We start from the raw sequence: 12,480 nt of genomic DNA, 5'->3' as shown, positions 1-12,480 counted from the left end.
TGATTATTCTTGTTTATTAAAATATATTCTTATCTTAAGAACAATTTCTGCTATTAATTTATTTTTCGGTTTGGATATATTACATATTATGTTTCTTATTCTCTAACATTTTTTTGACTAGGTTTGGGTGCTTAGGAGAAACCTGTTGGATTAAGTTTAGAGATAGAGTTTATTAAGTTTTTTTTTTTTTGATTAATTAATTAATAAAATAATTTACTTTGCTGTTAAAAGAAATATAAATGATTAATTGTTTACACAGTAGTTTAAAGTCTTATTTGTTAAAGTTAGTTATTTTAATAGCAGTTAGCTTTTTATAAGCTGAAAGCTGTTTTACTGTCAAATGTTTAAAAGGGATTCGTATTTCATAATCCGTTCTGTAAACTCTAAATGTTAGTATAAATGTTGTGTCATCGAATGATATAAACAATAAAAGGTAGTGTTTTGATCTTAATAAAAACACCAAATGCTTGAAAAGTTGTCAAACAGAGGCATATAATAAAGATAGTTATTTGATTAATTGTTAAATATAAAATAATTGTAAAAAGTTCACTTAATTATTTTCAAAAACTAAAGTTTTATGAAACAAGCACTCCCTCAATCTCAAAGAACTAATATAAATATTACATTATGGAAAGACATAACTAATAAAAATAATGTTTTAACCATAGTCAACAGAACAAATGATATCCTAAATAAAAATTGTCTGCAAACACCTTTATTTAGAAGGATAATATCATTTTTTTTTGTAATTTTGACTGTTTATTAAAAGGATAATTGATATTTTTATTATTAGTATTTCTAATCAATATTTTTATTATTACAAAATAATTTGTTGGCGTCTTACAATGAATATAATAATTATAAAGAACAGTAAAAAGATAAGTAAAAAATAAATAACCTTTGTTAAATGTTCTTAAGGGCAAAGCTACTGTACTAATTTTACTTTCAATTCTTAAAAGAGTTGTATAATTCTAAAATTTATCAACTTTTTAAATCTCTCTTTATATATACATATTTCTATTTTTGTTTAATCTATACATTTTGTTAAAGTCCTAATTTTATCATTTCAAAAAAAAAAAACTCGTAATTTTATGGTATTTACAACTAATTTTTCAATCATATAGTTTGAAGTGAAATTGGTTGTTATATTTTTGTATGTTGTTATATAATTATAGAGTATTTCATAATCTCATTTTTAATATTGTATATGACTTTTTTGAATAAAGAATAAATTCAAAATTATATTTCAGTCAAAAAAAATATTTAGAATAGACATACAGATAAATAAAAGGAAAAATAATAACATAAAAAATTATTTTGTTTGGGAAAAAAAAAAAGAAAAGAAAAGAATAAAAGACTATTTAATGGCTAACATGGTAATACAGGTCGATACATTGAGGTGTCACGTAATTAAAATTCTATATCTATACAGAATTTTTTTAACCTATGCACGCTAGTAAAAGCCTTGTTCTTAATCCAATGTTCTACAGTTAACCAATGAAAAAATAAATACTCTTGTATTATTTAGATTGGCTTAATTCTATTCACACCAGTGTTTATAAAAAGTAGATTTATACTGCCACGAAAAATTTATCCATTTACAAGAAGGTGAAATATTCAATTTCTTATTTAAATGATCCGAGTCATTTATGCTCTCAACATCCCTTAACATTAATATTAATTTTAAATGTCTATTTACAAAATTAACTGTTTTTAAAAATATTTTAACAGAATTTATAAATTATTAGTTATTCTAATAGCTTTTTATAAATGTTAAAAAGTTAAATTTATGTGGTTAACTTTTTTTTTATAAAATATTACTTTAACATTTAAAAATTAATACAATACTATATTATTGAACTCTATAAAAAATGGTGGTTAAACAGGTTTAAATGTTAAAAATTATTTAAAAGGTCGTTTCAAACACAGTTTAACTCTAATTGCACGTGGCAGCGCGCACACCAAAAAAAAAGAAAAAACCAAACAATAGTCGAATATTTTTGTCGCCGTTAGATTGGCTTGCCCGTCTATAAATAATAACCTTCTATCCCGCAAGATCTCGCTGCAAAAAACGTATCATTGCCTGTCGCCGCAAAGCACTCAAATATCACCAATCAAGCAACCTTTCTACAGTTCCTGATTTGTTTTCCTTCCAACATCACCCATTTTTCTCGTGAATTCCATCCATTCCATGTATTAACTATATAAATGAGACACACTTTCTTTTCTCTTTCACATAAAGCACTTGTTTGCGGTTATCTTTCTTTTCAACTTGCACCATCTCTCTCTCTCTCCCTCTCTTCTCCGCCCCTTCCTCCTCCTCCTCCTCCTCTCGTCTATTTAATGCTTCCGATCTGATTTCTCTCGAACTCTCCTCACTGCAACAACAATACTAGTATATATATCTGCTATCTGCTATTTGAAATTGAATTCAGTTTTTGAAAATTAATTAATTAATTAATTAATATGAGGTCTTTTAGAAGAAGAGAGTCAAAGGGGGAGGAGGAGGAGGAAGTGGAAATAGAAGACGAAGGAGAGTATGAGGTGCAAGATTTGAGAGAGAGATTAAAATCATCGCAAGCTAGCCAATTCAATTTGTTAGAGAACGAGTTACAGCTTGACTCAGCAAATCGAAGAAAGTTGAGCCGTGAATCGGTCATCAATGGCATTCGTTACGTCTCTTCCAGCCTCTTTATTCATCCCGATAACAGGTAGGCACTCTCATTTATTTTTATTTTTATTATTATTTTTTTAATTTTAATTTTTTAGTTACTGTTCTTAAAATTTAAAAAAAAAAAAAAAAGAAAGTAGTGACCGAAATTAAAATTTGGATTTTTTTTTTAAAGGTAGATATTGTTTAGTTTTCAAGGTTGAGATGCAACTAAGGCTGGAACCGTGTTTCCCGCCTTTTAGTGGCGGAGTTTTAGTGGATAGAGTGTCAAAGTCACTACCTTGACTTTTTCCAATAATCCAACGGTTTATAATTTTTCAGGTTTAAGGAGTAAGATATGATTTACAGTGGCAAAATCAAAGCAAATAGTATATACTGTAGTAGTTCATTTAGGAAGCTCGACGTGGAGCTATGAGAAAAGTATAAACAAAACCTTCAATAAATAGGTAGTTTTCCTTTTGGAGATTTAGGAATGTGGACAACTAAAAAAATGTTGCTGTAATTTAAACACAAATAATCCGTTATTCTAGTGGCAGGATTGCCTAAAATTAAAAGGTTTTAAGTTTTATCCCTTTCCAATCATCTAATCAACCAGTTATTTCCTATCTAATACGGATTGAATCATTGATGATGAATTGAATTTAAAGTCCACTAAAATTGCGTCATTGCAATATATAACATTATATACTATAATAGCTTTGTCAAAAAAAAAAAAAAATGCTGGTGTAATTCATATTTAAATGATTAATTTTAATTTAATACTAGCATAAATATATTTTACTTCCTAATTTATAAATTATTTATTAATTACTGCATATTTTTAATTTTAATTTTATCGCGTGTATAATTATTATAAATTATTTCTAAGTATTATGTTTATATATATATATATATATATGTTGTACAACATAAAAGTAAGTATATTCAAAGTAAAAATCTATTTCAACTTATATAATATTTTTCTTTACTTAATCTTAATAAATTATCATAACAATTAGATATATAAAATTTATTTTTATGCACAAATATATTTATATAGTAAACTGATTCATATTCCATATTTACTTTAGTACATACTATCAACTATGTATACTTTTTTGGTTTTGACGGTCTAAACTAAAATAAAAATTTTGTAGTATGTATTACCAAATATTTGTATTTATACCAATTAATTTTTTCACAACAATTACGTACACTTATATATGTATTTTTTTTAAGTATTGGAAAGAGGGATTTGAACTTGAATCATAATACGCAAATCACTAGGCTATATCTTGGTGTACCATATATATGTATATTTTGATAGTTATATACATGACAATTACATTTAATGTTAAATTTATTAATAAAAAAAAGTTTCAAATTTCAAGTATTAACAATTCATCCTACTATTTTGAAATCGGAATTTATTTCTAAATTATGGGAACCAAAAAGTATGCTACCTATTAATTTGGAATTAAGTTGTTCTTTAAATAATAGAAAAACAAAAATTTTATATTAATATTAACTTGTTTTGGACATTAGATTTAGACGAGACTCTTAGAATGCACTCATCTCTTCTATTCTTATCATACAGCATAATAAATTAATAGTCATTTTTGAAACTTCAGAAAACTAAAGAAATTAAAGTGATAAGCAATAATTATTTATGTAGATGTGCAGAAAATATTAGTATTAATTTATTTTAGTATATATAGTCATGTATTTGGTTTGTAATCATCTAAGAATTTCTCCTCATAAAGATGGGCATTGATAATTTCTTAGAATATTTAATTTGACCATTGTTTTTTTTTTTTTTTTTTTTTTTTTTTTTTAAAAAAGACGTTGATGTTTGCATCCAAATGGCCCTTTAGTTGTAAACATGTATGGCAGACATGACTAATTAATTATTAACCAGCTATAAAATTAGTTGATTATACTTAAGCATGACAGTGATTACTTTATTAATCTGTCCCTTAGCACCATTATTTGACTTGATGCAATATAAAATCGATGTGATAGATCATGCCCATAATTATTTAATTACAAATTTTAAGGGGTTGATTATTTTTTTGTTTATCTTAATTTTTCAATTTAAAATGAATGAATGAATGTTCCCAAAAAAAAAAAAAATTTAAGATTAATGATGAAACTTTTATATTTTTCATGAGCTGTTCGAGCTCAGCTCAAAAAATAAAAAATTAAAAAGGTTCGGCTCAAATCGAGCTCGAACTCGAGCTCAAGCCTAATGATATTCAGCTTAAAAACTTGTCAAGTCTTATCGATCTTTTATATATATATATATATATATATATATATATATATATATATATATAATATTATTTTAGATTACTCAAGTCTCAAACTTCGAGCCGAGCTCGAGTTTAAAATTTTTCAAGTTGAATTCGAGTTTGAAGTCGAGCTTAAACCGAGCTCGAGTCGAACTCGAGATTTCATCAAGCCAACCCAAGCCTAAATTTTTAGATTTATTGAGTTTCGAACCTGGCAGGTTCAAGTTTGACTCAGCTCAATTATAATTGTAGTTCTAAGAATTTATATTGGAAAAACCAGTAAAAGATGGGAGAGATATGTACACCACATAATACAACTTTTTATTTCATGAGAATGAAAATATTTCTCACCGGTTGATTTCTTCATGTTATTGTATCTTTTCCAAATTTGAAATAATTTGGTGAATTTATGAGGAATATAAGTTTATAATTATTTGAAAAAATAATCGATCTATAATAAAAAATTGTCCGGAGAGTAGTAGGCAACCCACCTGCTCATGTTTTATCTGAACAGACTACACAACGTGTCTCATGTTGACCTTTGTTTCCTTCCATTGGTTGAGAATTGTTTCTTCTCAAATTTACGTAAGGAAAGCGTCCCGTGACTGGTTGGTTGGTTGGGTTAACTAATAATTAAATCGTATTGGCTTAATTTTGGTAATTTAGTTAATCTTTTATTAATTTACTTTAATTTGATTTTGTATTTTGCTAAATTTTGATTATTTTAATTCGATTCAGCCTTATAAACAGTAATCTAACCAGACTTCATCATTCAGGTAAGGAAAAAAAATAATCTAACCAAACTTCATAATATGTTTTTTCAAAATTTCAATTAATTCGATTATTTTAATTTTCTTTTTTTATTTACAGTATTTTGATACATCTCGGTTTTATTTTGTTTTAAAAAAAATTCTTTTATTTCGGTTGTGTGAAAATTTAAATCAAATTAACTGAATCCATCAAATTGTTGCCTTTATTGTACCTTCAAATCTGCCTTTTTTTTTTTGAACTTTTTTAAATGACTTTTTTTTTTATACACGGTAGACCTAACGGACAACATTGCTGCATAGCAGGAGACAGCCCTCCCCTTTGAATAACATGCATCAAACTGGTGATTTTAAATGACTCTTTTGTTTGAAAGAAGTTACTATTTTAAATTATTAACTACTGAGGTTGTGTTATCTTTTATTATTCTGAAGTGCTTTTCTAAGGAAAAGCATCTTTTGAAGTGGTGAAGTGGTATCACATATTAGTTTTTATTAACTACTAAATTGATTTCCCTCTTTTTAGTTAACGGATAATCTTAACAAATTAATCGTGGATGACTAAGCCATTGAAGAATTGATTTCACATGCATCATAAAGTAAACGTATGCTAATTTTATTCTATAAATTGTTTATGATGAACTTATCTAGGACCTGGTATCATCAAATTGTGTTGGTAACAAAGGAAATTATACTCCTTTTATTATGTACCTTATTTGTTAATCCAATCACAAATTAATAAACATCTTCAAGGCATGTCGATATAAATATTTTATTTTTAACATTTTGAATTTATGTTACACTTTGTTTTAATTATGGGTGAATAATGCAGATGGTATAGGGCATGGACCAAATTCATATTGATATGGGCAATTTACTCATCCTTCTTTACACCAATGGAGTTTGGCTTCTTCAGGGGATTACCTGAGAACCTCTTCATACTCGACATAGTTGGACAGCTTGCCTTCCTATTAGATATTATTTTACAATTCTTCATTGCCTATAGAGACCACCAGACATATCGTATGGTATATAAACGTACTCCTATTGCTCTTCGGTAAGTTTCTTTTCCCCTCTATGATTCTTCTATTATGAACATTACTCTTTTATTTGAGACTATGTTTACTGATTTTACTTGTTGCAGATATTTGAAATCTCATTTTATCATTGATTTACTAGCTTGCATGCCTTGGGACATTATCTACAAGGTATTCATTTATATCTCTGGTCATTTTTCTCTCTCAAAATTTTGGAGGTTCTTGGAAATTTAAATGTTTTGAAACAGGCTTGTGGACGTAGAGAAGAAGTAAGGTATCTGTTGTGGATTAGGCTGAGTCGGGTGCGGAAAGCTACTGAATTTTTCCAAAAGATGGAGAAGGATATACGAATAAATTACCTGTTTACCAGGATCATAAAACTTACTGCAGTAGAACTCTACTGCACGCACACGGCAGCCTGCATCTTTTACTATTTGGCTACCACTTTGCCTGCTGCTGAAGAGGGTTATACTTGGATTGGAAGCTTAAAGATGGGTGATTACAGTTATTCACACTTCAGGGAGATTGATATCTGGAAGCGTTATACAACATCATTATATTTTGCTGTTGTCACTATGGCCACTGTTGGTAAGTTCCCTCTGTGTGCTATAATATGGTATTTGACACTCCTGTTACATTATGGGTTTCTGTAATGTTCCATTTTTGTAATGCTAAATGAGTGTGCTTTCTGTGCCACAGGTTATGGAGATGTTCATGCGGTCAATCTAAGGGAAATGATATTTGTAATGATATACGTGTCCTTTGATATGGTTCTGGGTGCTTATCTGATCGGTAATATGACAGCACTAATTGTGAAAGGATCAAAGACAGAAAAATTCAGGGATAAAATGAAAGATCTCATCAAATATATGAATAGAAATAGACTTGGAAGGGACATACGTAACCAGATCAAAGGCCATGTGCGCTTACAGTACGAAAGCAGTTACACAGAAGCTTCTGTTCTTCAGGATCTTCCTGCATCTATTCGTGCTAAGGTAAAATTCTCTGCTTTTTATGTTTTCGGTCTCTTTTAAATGGCAACACTTTTCTCTAATATAAACACTAGATTTTAGAAAGAAAAATAAACAAAGATCTCTAAAAGAGGACGAGAATTAATTATCTTCGGCTTAAAAAGGGAATGATTGCGTGCCAAACCATATATTTTTTTCAATATCTGGTTCTGTTTATAGACTGTGAATTTGCAGTTGTTATAATTTTTACATGTCTTATGCATTATCAAGTTTATCCAGGAAATTCAGGCTTTATCATTATGTGTACTCTTGTGCAGATTTCCCAAACTTTATACTTGCCATTTATTGAACAAGTGACCCTGCTCAAAGGATGCTCAGCAGAATTTATTAACCAGATTGTAAGTCATTTTTCATTTTTTCTGGAGCTATTGCATTTTGGACATGATAAATAAGTGTAAACAATGATAGATTGGATGGGCTGCATGAACCATTTTGAACATTCACAGCTGTACGATCATACATTCTCTCGTAGGTTGTGGGTAGTGCTATCGTCTTCTGTTCTCTCTATCCATGCCTTTTTGAATCTTCCTCTTAATATTTTCTACTTTTAACAAGTCACTCTTTTGTATTGGTGTATTCCTAGGCCTATCTCCTTCATTTGCAAACCATAGTTAGTCAGTCCCTCTCTGTCATCAAATGGTACACTTTCTAGCTTTTTCCGGATAGTTTGTTCCCTATTCTGTATTTTTGGATGACTGCTTATCCATTGTAGTGCACATATCTCTATTCATCTTTTTTATTATTTAATTTATTTTTTACTTGTTGCAGGTTATTAGGCTCCATGAGGAGTTTTTTCTCCCAGGAGAAGTAATTATGGAGCAAGGAAATGTGGTAGATCAACTTTATTTTGTCTGTCATGGTGTGCTGGTATGTTTGCTAATTAAATTGATATAATATTTTATGTTATTTTATCTTTAGTTTGTAATCTGTATGGATAATCTTTTAGTAATGGTAGAATGCTAAAACAAATATCTTTTGTTGGTTGCAGGAAATGGTAGGGACAGGCGAAGATGGATCAGAAGAGACTGTCTCACTCTTACAGCCTAACAGCACATTTGGAGAAATTTCCATCCTTTGCAACATTCCTCAGCCATATACTATTCGAGTTTGTGAATTATGCCGGCTTCTACGGATTGACAAACAATCTTTCTCTAATATACTTGAGATATACTTTTATGATGGACGTAAAATCTTGAACAACATTTTAGAGGTAACTAACCCTGGGTTATTCCTTTTTTTATTCTACATCATATCATGTATGTAAGAACATTTTGCTTGCAGTCAATCTATAAGCTTGAAAAACTGACAGGGGAAAGAATGTCGACTTGGAGATAAGCAACTAGAATCGGACCTTTCATTTCACATAGGAAAGCAAGAAGCTGAACTTGCTTTGAGGGTGAACAATGCAGCTTATAATGGTGACCTTTATCAGCTAAAAGGCTTTGTCCGTGCAGGAGCTGATCCAAATAGAACAGACTATGATGGAAGATCACCCTTGGTAGGGATTTGCTGATGAATATTATTAATATATACATCTGTATCTATCAAGATAAATAAAGTTCCTATAGGTTATGTGTTTTAAATCTATCTAAAACAACCTTTTTTTTGTGCAGCATCTTGCAGCATCAAGAGGTGATGAAGACATTACACTTTTCCTTATTCAAGAAGGAGTTGATATTAACATTAAAGGTAAGGTTGTTTTTTCCCCTTTATGGTTTTTGTAAAATTAACTATTATTATATGTCATAATAATAAGTTGTGTTTTTGGTAGATAAATTTGGAAATACGCCCTTATTTGAAGCCATCAAGAATGGACATGATCATGTTGCATCTTTACTTGTTAAACAAGGGGCTCACTTGAGCCTGGATGATGCTGGTAGTTTTCTTTGTTCAACTGTTTCAAAGGGGGATTCTGATCTTCTCAAAAGGCTTTTGTCCAATGGAATTGACCCAAACTCCAAGGATTATGATCACAGGACCCCACTTCATGTAGCTGCCTCAGAAGGACTATATATTATGACAAAGTTGCTGTTAGAAGCTGGAGCTAGTGTTTCCTCTAAGGACAGGTAGATTTTAAATATTCATTTTATTTGTCATATCAAAATAGTAATGTAGAATTATACCATTCCAATAACTAAACTGCTTTCTTGCTATTAAACTCATCATCAGATGGGGAAAAACTCCGCTTGATGAAGGTCGGATGTGTGGAAACAAGAATTTGATCAAACTACTGGAAGATGCAAAATCCAGTCAGTTAGCAGAATTCCCTTCTCAATCACAAGAAATCTCAGGTATTGATAATGCAAACTGACATTTTTCCGATACTACAACCACAAAGTTAAATTGGCTGTCGAATAATTTGGTTTGTCTTTTGGGAGGGTATCTATAGTGACGGGTCAGAAATTAAAGTTAGAGGAGCTAAAAAAATTAACTTTTTTATTATTTTGTTTCAATCACATTGTGGAAAGATTAGCTAAATGAGTCTGGCAGGTTGAACTGCGTCAGATTCAGCTCTTTCGGGTTTAGGTTATTTCAGGTTTCATGTAAATTCAGGCGGATTTGGGTTGGTTTGTAGGTCGGATGAGAATTTGTCACCTCCAGTTAGGTGATTCCATCTAGTAACATTCTATATAAATATGTAGGCTCATATAATTGAGAAGATACCTAATTTATTTTTATTTTCTGGATTTTTTTGTTAGTTCTTGAATTTAAGTAATTGAAGACGATAAAAGAACTGCTGTTGCCAATTGCAGATAAAGTACATAAAAGAAAATGCACAGTATTCCCTTTCCATCCATGGAGTCCAAAAGAAAATAGAAGACCAGGGATAGTGTTATGGATACCACAAACAATGGAAGAGCTTATAAAAACTGCAGCAGAACAGCTACAGCTTCCAAATGATTATACTTGTATTCTATCAGAAAATGGAGGAAAAATTCTTCATGTAGAATTTATTGATGATGGTGCAAAGTTGTATTTAATCAGTGAAACACATCAGTTATGAAAATTTCATGCTGCTGTATATTATTGTATCCTACTACCTTTTTATGTCCAAATTGCATACGTGCTGCATTCAATCAGATAATAATAAAATAAGCTTGTTTGTTTGAACTTAAACTAATATGCTTCTTATCTGAATTTGCATGCCAAATTTTGTCAGAATGAAAAGTTCCTGTTCATGAAACATTGACTGTTTCTGTTTCTGAATATCCAAAGCCACTACATGGTAATAGCAAATGTACTGTCCCAAGAGCAACCCAATCTGATAGCTTACTGTTAGATTAAGAACCTAAGAGGCAATTTGCCATAAAGGAGCTGCCGATTCCATCCATCTGAAGGCACTCAGTAATCGACGATAGTATTTAATAATTCAACAGAATTAACAGGAGAAGACAACCAAATACTCTCAATTTTTTAATCTTCATAAAATGAGTTAATGTTGTATTTTTAATTAATTATTTAGAGTATCTAATGTTATAATAAAATTTCAACTTAATTATGCCTTTATTTTAAAAATTTTTTGTTAGATTGTGTATCAAATTGTAGAAAAAAATACTACATATATTTATTAATAATCAAATTTGAAATAAAAAATTTCAAATGCTTAATTGTCTATATCTATTTATTTAAAAATTAATTTTAAAAAATACATTCAATAAAATTATAAAAAATAAATATATAGATATATTTATTTAAAAGAATAAATTTATAAAATAAAATATTTTCAAAATTTTCACAGTCTTAAATATCTTTATATAAAAAATATAAAGTCAAATGGTAGAGATAGAAAATAAAGAATAAAAATTTTTTATTAGTTTATTGATGTTTTTAATTGGCCAAAACTAAAGGTAATTTTGAATATCTCTAATATCAATTAATAAGGATAATTTTGGCAAACTATATATTCTCCTATCATTCCCTCATTTATATATGTTATAAATTAAAAAAATATTAATTTTTAAGTTTTCCAATTGAGTTGGTAAGCTTAAATATTAGTTTTTAAATATTATCATTAATAATGAGATAGGCATTTTCTAACTCAAAGAATCTTTGAATGGAAAAAATTGATTCCAAATCTTATATTTAAACCCTAACTGATATGTCTAAATCTACATAAAAAAAAACCAAATCTTATAATTGCAATGTTTAGATGTGTAGTTTTCTAATTGTGTTCATATTTATTTTTAAAAGTAAGATTGTTCATGCCTAAATGACCAAAAGACACTTTTTTTTTTATATACTAAATTGCAATTATAACATAATTTAATAAGCCAACGAAGACTACTAGTTTGGCAGCGAATTCAATCATCGGATGAAGGTTTTTCTGAGTTTGAGCTAATTATTAAATTTGGATAGAGACTTTGAGCTGAGGCATTTATTTATTTCTTCAACTAATTTGGATAGAGACTTAATGAAAAAAAAAAAAAAAAATCAAATTACGATCTAAGTGGAATTCTATTTTTCTTAAATAAGTGAAATAAATAAATACAAATTATGCAAGAATATGGTGCAAAAAATTTAAACTCCAAAATTCAGAATTTTTTAAAAAGAAACAAAGATGCAGTGAAAAATTAAAATATTTAATAATTTATCACAAAAATAGCTCTCTAATTGGCTATTCGCTGTATCTTTATTTCTTTTTAAAAATTGAAAATGTTGAAGTCTAGAATTTATTAAACAAAATTTTGAGAAAGAAATGAGCTATAA

The 12,480-nt window shown here is 28.9% G+C and overlaps 1 protein-coding gene across 2 annotated transcripts; it reads left to right on the top strand.

Annotated features, from left to right (window-relative positions):
* The first annotated feature begins 2,065 nt into the window (after nucleotides 1-2,065).
* LOC105645449 (potassium channel SKOR) lies at nucleotides 2,066-10,890 on the top strand. Of its 2 annotated transcripts, none has more exons than XM_089720676.1 (13): nucleotides 2,066-2,711; nucleotides 6,538-6,762; nucleotides 6,850-6,913; nucleotides 6,991-7,330; nucleotides 7,442-7,737; nucleotides 8,031-8,111; nucleotides 8,542-8,640; nucleotides 8,762-8,983; nucleotides 9,083-9,271; nucleotides 9,387-9,462; nucleotides 9,545-9,839; nucleotides 9,943-10,064; nucleotides 10,473-10,611. In XM_089720676.1, exons 1-13 carry the CDS (start codon nucleotides 2,467-2,469, stop codon nucleotides 10,487-10,489), a joined length of 2,271 nt encoding a protein of 756 aa, XP_089576802.1. In that variant the 5' UTR covers nucleotides 2,066-2,466; the 3' UTR covers nucleotides 10,490-10,611. The 2 variants fall into 2 exon arrangements, with proteins under 2 accessions (XP_089576802.1, XP_089576801.1); XM_089720675.1 differs by having other exon boundaries at nucleotides 2,067-2,711; nucleotides 10,527-10,890.
* The last annotated feature ends 1,590 nt before the right edge of the window (nucleotides 10,891-12,480 follow it).

This window comes from Jatropha curcas, chromosome 4 (assembly GCF_041381405.1).
Source record: "Jatropha curcas cultivar XTBG-Jc1 chromosome 4, XTBG_Jcur_1.0, whole genome shotgun sequence".
Classification (NCBI taxonomy): domain Eukaryota; kingdom Viridiplantae; phylum Streptophyta; class Magnoliopsida; order Malpighiales; family Euphorbiaceae; genus Jatropha; species Jatropha curcas.
This window is presented reverse-complemented; position numbering and strand designations above follow the sequence as displayed.